General features: G+C 39.2%; 1 protein-coding gene across 5 annotated transcripts in view; it reads right to left on the bottom strand.

Moving 5' to 3' along the window:
• The window catches only part of LOC135210928 (fat-like cadherin-related tumor suppressor homolog), a 736,096-nt gene that overhangs the window by 143,855 nt on the left and 578,880 nt on the right, over nucleotides 1-13,361 (bottom strand). For all 5 annotated transcript variants that reach the window (XM_064243897.1, XM_064243900.1, XM_064243901.1 and 2 more), the window contains 10 exons: nucleotides 11,411-11,622; nucleotides 9,308-9,521; nucleotides 8,823-9,017; nucleotides 8,306-8,444; nucleotides 7,728-7,891; nucleotides 4,904-5,112; nucleotides 4,310-4,454; nucleotides 1,418-1,579; nucleotides 610-881; nucleotides 330-464 (listed from right to left, as the gene is read on the bottom strand). In XM_064243897.1, coding sequence (XP_064099967.1) covers nucleotides 330-464; nucleotides 610-881; nucleotides 1,418-1,579; nucleotides 4,310-4,454; nucleotides 4,904-5,112; nucleotides 7,728-7,891; nucleotides 8,306-8,444; nucleotides 8,823-9,017; nucleotides 9,308-9,521; nucleotides 11,411-11,622 — 1,847 coding nt within the window. The remainder of the gene's footprint in view (nucleotides 1-329; nucleotides 465-609; nucleotides 882-1,417; nucleotides 1,580-4,309; nucleotides 4,455-4,903; nucleotides 5,113-7,727; nucleotides 7,892-8,305; nucleotides 8,445-8,822; nucleotides 9,018-9,307; nucleotides 9,522-11,410; nucleotides 11,623-13,361) is intronic.

Genomic DNA, 13,361 nt, shown 5'->3' with positions numbered 1-13,361 from the left:
AATGAGTTATACACATGATGTGTGAAGTTTCTTAATGATATTGTCCCGATGATTGTTTTTAAAGGCGCTCTCTCTCTCTCTCTCTCTCTCTCTCTCTCTCTCTCTCTCCTCTCTCTCTCTCTCTCTCTCTCTCAGAGAGAGAGAGAGAGAGGCCAAACAAAAGTGAACTTCTCATCCCCCCAGCCAATAATGCTCAAAAAATTCACCACAGCACACGCGGCCTACATTCTTTCCCTCCTTCTCCACAGCATGCCAACGAAAAGGCTTCAACTTGGCCCAGGCAGCCAGAAATGGAGCAACAAAAAGGTCAACCTCGAAATGACATTTACCTGGCCGTTGTTTCCATCATCATCATCAGTGGCAGTAAGGATGGTAATAACTGCGCCTACTTCGCTATTCTCTGCTACTATGGCTTCGTACCATGAGCTGCTAAACCGTGGGGCGCAGTCGTTGACATCCATTACCTGAAGGTGATAAGGATACAATACCATATTAATACCACAATGACAACTGGAAGTCGAAAGTAGCCTTGTGCTCGAAGATATCAGCCAATGATCAAGCCAGGCTTTCCATTTATTGATCTAACATGGTATCATTTGTCTCACTTACCACTACTGAGATGGTCATGTAATCCAGAGCCGGAGGAGTTGTTAACGTGTGGTTGGTAACTGTGATCCTGTGAGTATGGTGCCTTTCGTGGTCTAGAGGATGCCTCACAACCAAGAGTCCTCCGGCGGTTATGGCAAAGGGGCCGGAGGCATCATGGCTGCCAGAAATCTCGCTCTCTTCTTCGCTAGATGGGCCGGCGCCTTCTTCGTTGACCAAGATGCTATACTGTACTTCTTGAGGGCCCTCCGTCCACAGAGACGTGATCACCGTGCCTAACGAGTGAAAAAAAAAATCCTAGCTCAAGAACTTTAACAAGCAAATAAATATAAATGCAATAAAAGACTCACTCGAACAAAATACCATTGTTCGACTTCTGTCATTTGCAAACATTCTACGTCGTCTACTTTTCAGGTAAATAATCTTATGTCAATCAAATGGTCCAAAGACATGATGAATGTCTTTCTTACCTATGAGAACGATTCTAAAATGCTTAAGTAACAATTACAGTTTTCACTGAAATACCCGCTCTTGCTTTAAGAATACCTTATACCTTTATCAGCAATTCACACTGGAAATTTACAATCTTGAAGCTACAGAAAATAACATAATTTCCAATGATAAATTAGTATTTGTATGTTACCTCAAATGTTCACTTTTGAAAGATGAAGAAATAATTGAAAACAATTAAATAAAGTAATTAAGATCAAGAATGCAAGGTACCATATAAAACAGGAGGAGAGTTACTCGTTGAAAAAGTGAAACTCAAAATGTACATTTCAGCAGACGTGAATTGGATCACCACCCTTACCTATGGCTGCATCTTCCCGCACGAAGAACTGGGTGTACTTGCGCGCACACTGAGGCGGGTGATCGTCAGAGGGGAGCAAGAAGATTGTCACAGGAACGTCCGTATGGTGACGAGGGGAACCTCCGTCCTCCCCTCGGATGAAAAACTGATACACCTCGTTTTCTGTTGTGCGGAAGGACAGAAAACAAGAAGTTTTAACCTCAACCTCGGGATTTTAATCGCTTGTGAACATAGGTGCAAAAATTATCATGGGCCATAATTAAATTTCTTTATCATTTAATTCCGATTATATCACTTAAGTGTGCTCCTTTCACACAGTGACACACATCTGAGATGGATGTGGAACTTCACTCGATCGCAAATGATGGGAGGAGAGATTTCCCTAAAGGCTAACCTACAAAACGGGCCTTCAGGAAGTCTTAAGCCTGAAATGAATGCATGTACAGTTTGAAAGGCGTTAAATATTGACGATAAGGAAGACTGCACTACTGTGAAATTGTCTGGAGAGGTGTTGTGGCGAAGGGGGAGGGGGTGCTTTACATGGCTAGTTATAAACAAGATATAAATCTATATAAAAAAAACTATACACATTGCCCAGGGTAAATGATTGCATATGCAGGATATGTTTGCCTACATTTTTAAAGGAAATGTAATAAATTTGGACCTCAGGCAATCACGTAAATTCATGACAAAAAGGGAATTGCCGTAGTCTTCCTTATATCGCATGACAAATTTTATTCAGAAACAAAAACTTGTAAGTGACCCATAAGATCGTAAACTGTTTACCAGGTGAAGCTAAATTTGTCATTCCTGTAAAATGCAGACCCTTATGGAAATTTTTGTCATAAAAGATTTAACGATTCGCTAAAGATCAACTCCTAACATATTTTTTCTATTTCACTTTTTTTTTCCACTTCCGAGGAACTAAGAAGCACAATCCTTCTCCTGCAATAAAAAATACCTTTATAGTTCACTACGACCATCTATACTTGAAACTGACAGAGCAACTGCTAACGTCTTCTTTTTTATCATTTTCCTTCATTGATATATTTTCGTAATATAGGATTGACTAAGAAGCAGCATCCTTCTTGAGGCATCAAGAACACCGAGTCAGATGACTAAGGCTAAATTACACTTCAACCTGAAAACAGAAAACTCTGACAGCATCGTCCCCCGACCCTTCGTTGAAATAAAGACAGGCATCTCCTGGGGAGCGGTGTACCTAAATTAAACTAACATGCCTGGCCCTGTGTACTGTAATATGCAGGTGGGCCAGACCCTTTTTACGAGTCTCTTTTATTAAAATGAAACCCGGTTTATACAATATTCAAGCTGCGACTCATGAAGTCATAAAGAGTCGAAGTCATAAACTCACATTTCTGTTCATTTGGCTTCCGGGCCAAGCATGAATATTTGATTGCGAAGATCGTCTGAATTAATACAAACCATTTCATAAAGTCGGGGCCAACCGTTTTTCCTCCCAGGCCGAACAGAAATGTAATTAAAAGATCATTAAGCCTAACCGATATACATAATACCGTATTACGTTCTCCTTTAACATTTTAGGATGTTAAACCTAAATTAAAGTCGGACGTAATTCCCCCTCACAAACCTGCCGGCATTTTCGTTTAGAATAATTCCCTGTAATTTCCAAGGATTTGAGCGTTAATACGCGATACACAAATTTTGCGTTTAATATTAATAGCAATAATAGAATTACTGTTATCATTTTCATTATTACAATTACTATCAGTGGTAATGTTTCCAGGAAATGAGAAAACGAATATTTCATCAGCTTTGACATATCTCCGCATATCCCTTCGGAGGAACCATTCCCTTACAATACTATTTCTAGATAGGTAGAGAACACTTGCACTTCATGTGCGCTCACGATTGCCATCTTAAATCTATTACTTTCTTGCTTTTTTTTCTCGCTGGCCAGAAAACAGCTAATACATATATAATAATAACACATATGTTGACGAGCATTTTACTAAAACCATTATGAACAACTCATACCCAACGCGTATCCTATCTCGGCAACTGATAAACTAAAATACTCTACAGTATATTCTCTCATATTCTTCATTCATTACAAATCCTCTTCCACATGGTTCATCTTTTCCCCTGCTACAGACTTTATGTCTGACCTTCCGCATATTTCTCCACATTTCATTTTTCCAGTCCTTCAATTCCAGGTATACTAAACAGATACAAAAATATGATATTTTTCTTAAATAGTCTAATTTCTAACGTTCATTTTCTCACATTCAATATTTACTCTCCTCGCAGGAATATTAATGTTCGTTACTCTAGCTTCCGGTTTCGTATACTTTTAAAACTAGCATTTAGTTTCAACTTAAAAGACTGTTTGGCTTCTTTCATGCTTTATCCTCTGTTATGACTCTTTATGCTGTATTATCTCTGATTCAATTCACAAAAATGTACTACGCCCTTACTCAAAATATAAAGTTATTCCAAACCAAATATCCCCTTTCAGACATAATGACACAACCCGCTATTCACACAATAGAAACCGAAACTTTGCAAACTTCCCTCTATTACGCTATCAAAATGCTTAGTAACAGGAAAAAAACTGGTATTATCTGGTGTTATGATATTTATCACAAGTTCAATAACATCCGAGGGTACTGGTGATATACTATAACTATGTTATTATCATGACCTGATCATTTTAATATAATGGGTCACATATTCATCAAAAAGATCAAGCAAGATCTGTTCATTCTTAAAACAAATGTCAACGGCCAAGCTCTTACGCAGTCTGCAATAAAAATTTCAAGATTTCGAGCCAGCGACTAAAAGCTTTCCAAAGACTTACTTTTCTACCACCAAACACTCATTACAGAGCAATAAAATATTCACACACACCTCTCCCTCGAACGTTGGCGGACAGGATCACTTCTCCTGTTGTTTGGTCGACCTTAAAGAGGGAGAGGGCCTCGGAACTGTTCGCTTCATACATCTGGTACTGTATGTCACTATTAACGCCTTCGTCAGGATCAACTGCCTCAACCTGGAATTGAAAGCAATTTGTCAGTAAAAACAATCAACTAGAAACGTTTCCTGACAAATAATTTCCCCAAGACATTATTCATTCTTATGAAGCTTCACATTTCTTGAAAATATTTAGCCACAAGAGATTTGAAAGGGACTGACACGATATTCTGTTCTTCCTTAATGATCTACAGCAAATGTTTATCTGTTCGATACTTTATTTGCGCTCGGGTATCTTTAGCCTAATAACTCCTCAATGGCATCCACAAGGGCAGCTTCATTTATACAGGTAGACAGATGTCAAATCGGCAGTGATCTGCTCAAAGATGGCAGTTTCGCCGATTTAGTCACTAAATGCATATCTTAATTCTGGATAACTCAACTTCCTCCAAGCCAAAAGAGAATTTAGAGAGAGAGGGGGGCGGGAGGACGTGTTAAATTACTCACGAACAAAAAACATTGTCTTACCTTTAGAATAGTGGTCCCAACGACGACATCGGTATTGATGTTGGCTTGGTAAGCAGGAAGGGTAAATTTTGGATCGTTGTCGTTTTTGTCACGGACGGAGACACGGACGTCCGTGAAGGAGGCCTTCCCTCCTTCGTCCGTGACGGACACACGGATAGTATGCATGCCCAGGGACTCGCGGTCAAGGGGTGCTTCTGAGAAAATATTACCTGCGGAGGAGATCGCCGCAAATGAAATAAACAACTTAGCAAGTATATTCAGTGATATGAACAGATGTCACAGACTCCTGAGATGAAAGACTGAAAAGAGAATGCTTTATATCAAAATCCTACCATGTCTAAATAATAATTTGAAGATAACTGACAATTACACAGATAAAATAATGCAAAGTATAAGTAAAATGTTTATGGAGCCTTCAAGTGCGAAGGTGTAACAGATTACAGGGCTGACAGGGGAAGATCGGTAAAGGTTTAATCACTGATAAGGTTGCGTTAATTCTGTGTTCGTTTTAAAACAGTTCATGAAAGTTCAAAGGTATATACGTAGATTGAATGGAGTAAGTTTATAATAGAGCTGATGGCGATTCAGGAGTGACATATGGCGCGAATTGCTCGTTGATCTAACGCTACTATAAAGAAGAGGAGTCTTGTTCAAGGAAAGTAACTGATTTGACAAGAGGCCACGGGTTATTATATGAAATATTTCAATGCATTTTTTTAAAATTCATCACAAAGAACAAATAGGGAATGAAAATAACACCATAATATGGAAACACAAGTTCTTAACATAGAAGAGTTGCACAACACGCTATATTGTCTAATCAGCAATCCTGAAAGGCTGCAGAGAATGGTGAAAGTTTGAGACTGTGGTGCAAGGAGAAAGTTGGAAGTAAATATTACCAGAGTAGATTTACAATAAATGGAGAGAAAGCAATTCATTTGAATGGTAGGAGACTGAAAGTATTTTTGAAGAGTTCTTTAAGGAAAGTCATTATGATCGTTAATTATATCTGGAAGTAAAATAAAACAAAAGTTGAGAGACAGAGAATCATGAGAGATACAACGGTGACACAGACAGATATGAGGCAAAAGCGCAGTACGATGGTTCACATAAGTTGAACGATTTGTTAAAATGGGTTGAAGTGACTGAGCTGTGATCATTCAGAATTACAGACTACTAACAAGAGGGGGATTAGAAAAAGACAGGCAAACGGAATGACAGAAGTATGAAAAATGTTAACAAGATGTAAATGTCATTGCTGGATACAAGTTCACAAAACAGGTCACTCTGAGGGCCGAGGAGCTGCTGATGAGATTTCTATGTATGCAGTAAGTGTGCAAGACTTAACCCCTGATTCACTAGTTGAAGGACGCTGAAGCAGTGACACACTAGTCATCTTTACCTCTAAAGCCTCCCAATCGCAAAGAAAACGGTTTATTGGTGGCATTTATATATATTATCATCAGTATCACCACCGTCTCCAAGCCATGGAACAACAAGGGCATCCGCGATTTTCCGCATCTCCTCTTTCCTATGCTTCCAATTCCACAAATACCCAAACAGCTCCTCGTCCAGTTTCAGTAGACCTTATCATGTACGATTTTTATTTCATTATTTACTCATCTATGTACGGTATTTCCGTATTTTCCCTTATGGCATCAGTTCTCACACCAACCTGTCATATTCTACACACAAACACACACACACACACACACACACACATATATATATATATAATATATATATATATATATGTAGTGTGTGTGTGTGTGGGTGTGTGTGTGTGTATGTGTATAGTATGTTTATAAGTAGGAATATATATATATATATTATATATATATATATGTGTGTGTGTGTGTGTGTGTGTGTTGTGTGTGTGTAAGTGTGTGTGTGTTTATAAGTATGGAAGTTAACAAAACTTCCAATAAGCCTCGAAATAAACCCTAACAAATAATTTAAAACGAAAGAAAAAAAAAGCAAAGGGCAACGATAAGTTTTACAGGTGAAAACACCTCCGAGAACTCATGAGCAGCACGACCACCCTGACAGATCCATGAAGCCAAATAAGAAAAACAACGTCACATGAAACAGTGCCCGAGTCCCATTGCTGTGTCACACATTGCTCATGAATATACATTCCGCATGACTGGAGATTAAGCTAGTTAAATAGTTATTTAAACGTTGCAATTTGAACAATTAACCGCAACGGTATTATTAGCAATTTCAAGCAACAGGAACTTCGTAGATTTAATTACCTTGGCTTATATTTGAAGTTATTACAACATACGTTCGGAGGTTGGAGGAAGTATTCAGACTCCAGGAAGCCAAGCGACAGAGTGGCTGCATTAATTGTTTAAAACACTACAGCAGGATGCTTCCATCCTGAGGAGACTCTCTCACATTTTGTTCATATATGTATAAGTATAGTATATGTATATGTATGTATATGTATGCTTATATACATATGTATGTATATGTATGCTTATAAGTTATCAATTGCGTGTAAAAATCTATTCAACTATGGCAACAGCAAAAAAGAAAGGAGTACCGTGCGTCTATATATATACTATATATCTATATATATATTAGATATAATAATATACATATATAAATAATTAAGAATGGTTTGCCGAAGAGAGAGAGAGAGAGAGAGAGAGAGAGAGAGAGAGAGAGAGAGAGAGAGAGAGAGAGAGGTGCGGACAGTGTGGGGGACATTAATTTTCTTATAATCGTTAAACACTTTACAGGGTCAGGGAGATCGTTTCTTTTTCTTGTCTTCTGAAGGACAGAAATAGAAGAGAAAAAGTCCTCCCATCGTCCTCACCATCTTTATCAATAGTGAAAGCTCCTTCGGAGGTCTGGTCCAAGATGCTGTAGTGTAAAGTGCCATACTCCCTGGAATCCGGATCCTCTGCTTCCAGAGTGAGAATGAGACGCCCGCCCGCAGCATTCTCCTCTATGCTTCCCTCGTACATTGGACGGCTGAATCTGAGAAGAGTTGAGAAAGGGAAAAACGTTTTATATGAAGCGCGTTAAGAATGTCTCTTCTTGATTACCCTTAGGGGGAAAAACTGAATCACAAAGGGATACAACGAACAAATATAAAAGTAAGCATTACTATATAATAATATTTAGTAGCAATTTTCGTTAAATGTCTCTGTCAACTTCAAAACTTTTAATCAATATTTAAAAAATTTCTTATCTATCAGAGTGAAGTTTTAGAATTAGATTCTTTTAACTGGAATACAAATGAATGCAGTAAATGAGTATGAATTTAGAAAAATGTCAACCATAAGCCAATCCACTCCACATACGAACGCGCTGAGATAAACCAAATTCCACAAGAGATAAAAAGAGAATAAAAAAATAAACTATTAAACTATTAATTCGGCCTCGCTTTACCTCGGGGTGTGACGATTGGAGGGAACAACTTCGATGTGAACGGCTGTGAACACCATGTGAACGCCGTCGCTCACTGACACGTTCAGATTCAGGGAAGTCACGTTCTCTAGCTTGTGGGGAGCCGTTACCGTCAATACACCTGATATTGAAATTCGGTATTAGAAATAGAATGAGCTCAGAATCGACACAGCCGCCAGGCCGCCTTTCCTTCAATGCCACAAGGGATCTCCCTCCTTGAGTGTTCATTTCAATATTGGCAACTTTGATCTCAATTCAGGTAAAGCATTGCCTTGTCAATGGAAAACATTGTATAGAAATCATTGAGGTTCAACCTTTCGATAAAGTGGAAAGAGCAATTATTTCCAGGAAGTGCATTTGCCACTATTACTAATACTAATAAATATACTTATGAAATAAGTCATTTAATCATGAGGAAGTATCAGAAATATGAAGGAAATGAGACTTAATAGGCCTTGCAAAATGAGTTTCCATGAAGCGATGAGGTTTCTCCCCTTACCTGTGTACGAGTCAATCTTGAAGATGGCAGACCTGTCGCCAGAGTGAATGCTGTACCTCAGGGGAACTTCCTGACCGGAGTCAGGGTCGTGCGCCGATAAGGAGGAGATCACATGCCCTGGGGCTGCTTCAGAGGATACCCTGCAGGAGTAACTGTCTTGGCGCCACGAGGGCGGGTTATCGTTGAAGTCCAAGGCTGAAATTTATTAGAAATTATGCGACTGATGAGTGAAATTCTTTTAAGCTTAATATAAACGACGTTTTCTGATCCATGACGGTCAGTTATGTTGAAATTACATTTTAGATGTACTCAACTGTTTGTGTATTGAAAAGGTTTCCATATTACGGAAAATTCATTAAATGAGAACATTTTGGAGGATGATTCAAGATTCCTTTGAATGGCCATTGTGATGAACTGAAAATATTGAAAATTACTATAAAAAAAAAAAAACGAGAATGTGTGAGTCCTAATAAGAGATTTCTTACTTTCCACGACGACAGTGGCCGTCGAGGAGCGCTGAGGGATGCCTCCGTCCAAAGCCACGACGCTCATGGTATACTGAGGGTGGGTTTCAGCGTCCAAGACGCCCGCCACAGACACGACGCCATCTTGAGCTCCCACAGCAAACATGTCACAACCTGTCTCGCATCTGTAGCGGACGTGGCCTCCCTCCCCAGTATCGACGTCGTGGGCTTCAACCTGCCGTACGTTCAAAGAAAGAAGACAGGTGAGCTTGGCACTCAAAGCAGTCTGCAAGATGGCATCCACTTTGCACAGAGTTGTTTGCATATACAACCTGCATATTTTAGGATCGTCCAAAAGACACATGCCAACTGTCGCTTCACCATTTTGAACGATTTAGATCTGTCATTCTTAAACTAACGGGGCGGGAGCCCTAGGGGGCACCAGAGGCTTCCAATGGGGGGGGGGGCGCACGCGCAAGCAGGGTTGTTAGATGAAGTGTAATTCTATGGCAAATGATGATTTTACCTCTCTTGGTATGGAAAATTTCTGGATAAAATATCTTTCAGTTTACCAGAAAATCAGTCAGCGAATCCTACAAGTAATTGTCCCTTTTCTTCTACTTACTTCTGGGAAGCAGGGTTTTCAGCATTAGTTGGAATCAAAACAAAGAAAAGAAACGAGCTTTATGTGGCAAACGATCTCCGATGTGCATTGAGCCAACCACCACCAGGTATTCCCTGACTAGTTGGCCAAAAGAACTAGTATCACCCATCCCACTAACGAGTACTACCAAGTCATAAAGGGCACCGGCTATAATCCACTGTTTCGTTGATATTATTACATACAGTTAAACTTGTCACGATGACGAAAAACTTTAATAAGATTGATTTACTGTTATTAGGGTGTTTTGTTTTCCAATACTACATAAGTATGGGTAAATAAATCACTAAGGAGGATGTGTAATAATTTTTGAAGTGGTCATGATCCTTGAATTATTGTGCTAATAGTAAAAATTATATTTATTTTTGTAGTAATTAGTATTTTTTCTAATATTTTCTATCAATTTAATCTGTATAATGTTGAAACTGTTTGGATAAGGATTAAGATCAAATTTGGTTTTTATTATGTGCTTGTTTTACCCGTTTTCCATGAACATTGTTTATTCCATAGTTATAAAAAATTTAACAGCAATGAAATAAAAATCTATCATTCATCCATATACTCATATAAGCAATGAAGTGTAATAGTATACAAATAGAGCAAAATTTCAGGGGTAGGGGGTCGTGGGATCTATACATAATGCAGAGGGAGCCGCAAGGCAAAAAAAGTTTAAGAACCACAGATTTAGCTAGAAATGAAAAAGTGGTGTAATTTCCTTAGAGTTTTGTAATAAGCAAACTGGGGGCAGTATTGCTATCCAGCCAGAAGAAATCGTGTCAGGGACCATTTTCTTCTGTAATTACAGAACATCTTCAAGGTAATAAGGTCTTGGACCACAAAAGAATATAGATTTTCAGTTCGAAACAGATGGGTAAAAAAATTACCGAAAAACTTTAAATTTTAGACATGTCAGTCACAGAAATAGTATATGCTTTGTGGACAATGAGGATCATTATGCCCAAAGAAATATGTCCGGGGAGGATACATCGAAGGGACCTGTCGACAGAGCAAGATAAAGAAAGCTTCAAGTTAGATAAAGGTTATCAAAAAGGAATAAAGACTGTGATAACGGAAGAAAACAAACCACCACCACTCCCAACCAAATAAATGAGAACAAATTTCTACATACAGCAAAGGTGGAAAAAGAACAATCATCGACAACAAATAAACACCACACTGATATATTTAGAGTACTTATGGAACAGAATTTGTTATCCCCAGTTGTTGTACAGAAATCTTTTGGGGCTCAAAAGTCTCACCTTGAAAAGTGCGTCGAAGATAAGGACATTTCATAGGTTTTCTAGAGACAGTCTCGACAACAAATTCTAACATTCGCTGTATCGCTACCAGTGGACTGGAAGGTCATACATGACTAACAGTCTACATATTTCAACACTGATGGATGAGCTGGCAGAAGCACCAACAGCACCGAGAAGGCTGCAGCACAATATGAATCCACTCACCTTGATGACCGAGTAGCCCTTGGAAACGACCTCGGACACTTGTGCTTTGAAGACCCTCTCCACGAACTCAGGGGCGTTGTCGTTCACGTCTGCAACAGTGATCGTCACCTGGGTGTCCGTGTGCCCACCAGTGCTGGGGTCACGGGCCCTCACCGTCAGGTTGTGACTGCGGGAAGTTTCGTAGTCCAAAGGTGCGGCCGTTTGAATCACACCTATTGGTTTAAGGGGCAAGATACATTAGCTCAACATTTGACCAACAACTTGCGCAGAAACAAATCCTACGAATCTTTAACGGTAATCTAACAAAATGTGACATACAATTCTTCATAAAAAAAGTGAACCAAATGTGTCATACGTAAAGGTTTATTTCTATATAAGAGATAAATAAAACTGTGTTTGGATGTTTGTCTTCTAATGCATTTCAAAAGGGAAAAATTCGTAAGAGAGTACAGTCAGCGAACGTGTTGTTTAGCGGAAATACGACGAGAAACAAAAACTGAGACGGAAAATTATGTTTATATTTTCACTTCATATGATCAGCCCAACGCCAATACGACATTCTCTTTTCGAGAAGACAGCGGCAAGTAATTTCTGAATTCCTGTCAAACAATCCATCCGTCTGATCTGCAGTCCCCTCACAGTTTGTGCATACTGCAGGCAAGGCAAGTAACCTTCACAATGCATCCAAATATCAACAAAGTTAAAGTCAATAAAAAAGCTATTTCAATCAGTTCGAGGCCAACTCCTTTATATAAAGGGAAATTAAAGAAAGTTGACACACGAATCAGGTCTGTTTCATTCCGGATACACGGTTTCAAAGGTCATGGATTTTCTTCGATGCAAACTCAAAGGCCGAACCTCCCATGGAAACTTCCATTTCTGTTCAGATTTCCAACAGCCCAGACTTGACTCATTCTATTTTCCTCAGTGGGGGACGGGGGGTGACAGTAAAAGATTCATAACACAAAAATAAAGAGCTAATTTCGTTTTGTTTTTTTCACTAATCTGAGAGAGAGAGAGAGAGAGAGAGAGAGAGAGAGAGAGAGAGAGAGAGAGAGAGAGAGAGAGAGAGAGCATGGATATGCAAAAAAAATAATGTAGTGTTAATCTCCTACTCGACCCCGAGTTCAATCCGCTCCTTTTCATCGCGATCTGATCCCTGACCTCGACGCTTGCTGGAGTCCTTTCACGAGGTAATGAGGGTCTGACAAGGATCTGGAGAGCTCCAAAACCTCCCTCTTCACTTAACGAAATGCATTCCTCCTTTGCCAATGGCACTCGGTGAATGCGCCCCACCAAAGTAACGGGATATCGGTAACCCAGAAATGAAGTTTAAGGTTGGGACGACCTCCCGCGTTTGATGAAGAAAATCCATTTTGGTGCATCATACACAGTACACTGGCTCACAAAATGACAACGGGAATTCAGCTTACTCGTGACTCTACTACTTAAGTATATAGAAATAAAAATAAAGCATGAAAAGGACATTCAACTTACGTTCACAGCAACAACAACTTCTTGAAACAACGTGCACAAATATGGTGACATCAAAAATAAAAATAACATAAAATCTGAAACAAATATATTTACAAGGACCAGACAACAATGATCACTGGGCTCCAAATAAAAGCTATAGTGATATGAGGAAGCAATGTACACTACACCATTAAGCTGGGAAATGAATCGACATACAAGGAGAATACAAATGCTAAATGAAAGTCAGCTTCATCTATCAGCACGCAAGTATCCTTCCACAGTTGCATAAGGCTCCTTAGAAGAAAGCATTCAATGGACGATGGTTGTCGGTGGGTCATTCTTACGGTGTTAATTTACAAAAATTCCCTCTTGTTAATCTAACTAGAACTGCCAATCAAATTTCTCTGTTGGTCCGATTTGCTCATCTACATAATGCGGTTAATCTAAAAGTGCCTGTCAAAGTTAATGCCACAAC

This window comes from Macrobrachium nipponense, chromosome 4, assembly GCF_015104395.2.
Source record: "Macrobrachium nipponense isolate FS-2020 chromosome 4, ASM1510439v2, whole genome shotgun sequence".
NCBI lineage: Eukaryota > Metazoa > Arthropoda > Malacostraca > Decapoda > Palaemonidae > Macrobrachium > Macrobrachium nipponense.
The sequence above is the reverse complement of the archived record's forward strand: the minus strand, read 5'-3'. Positions and strand labels throughout refer to the sequence as shown.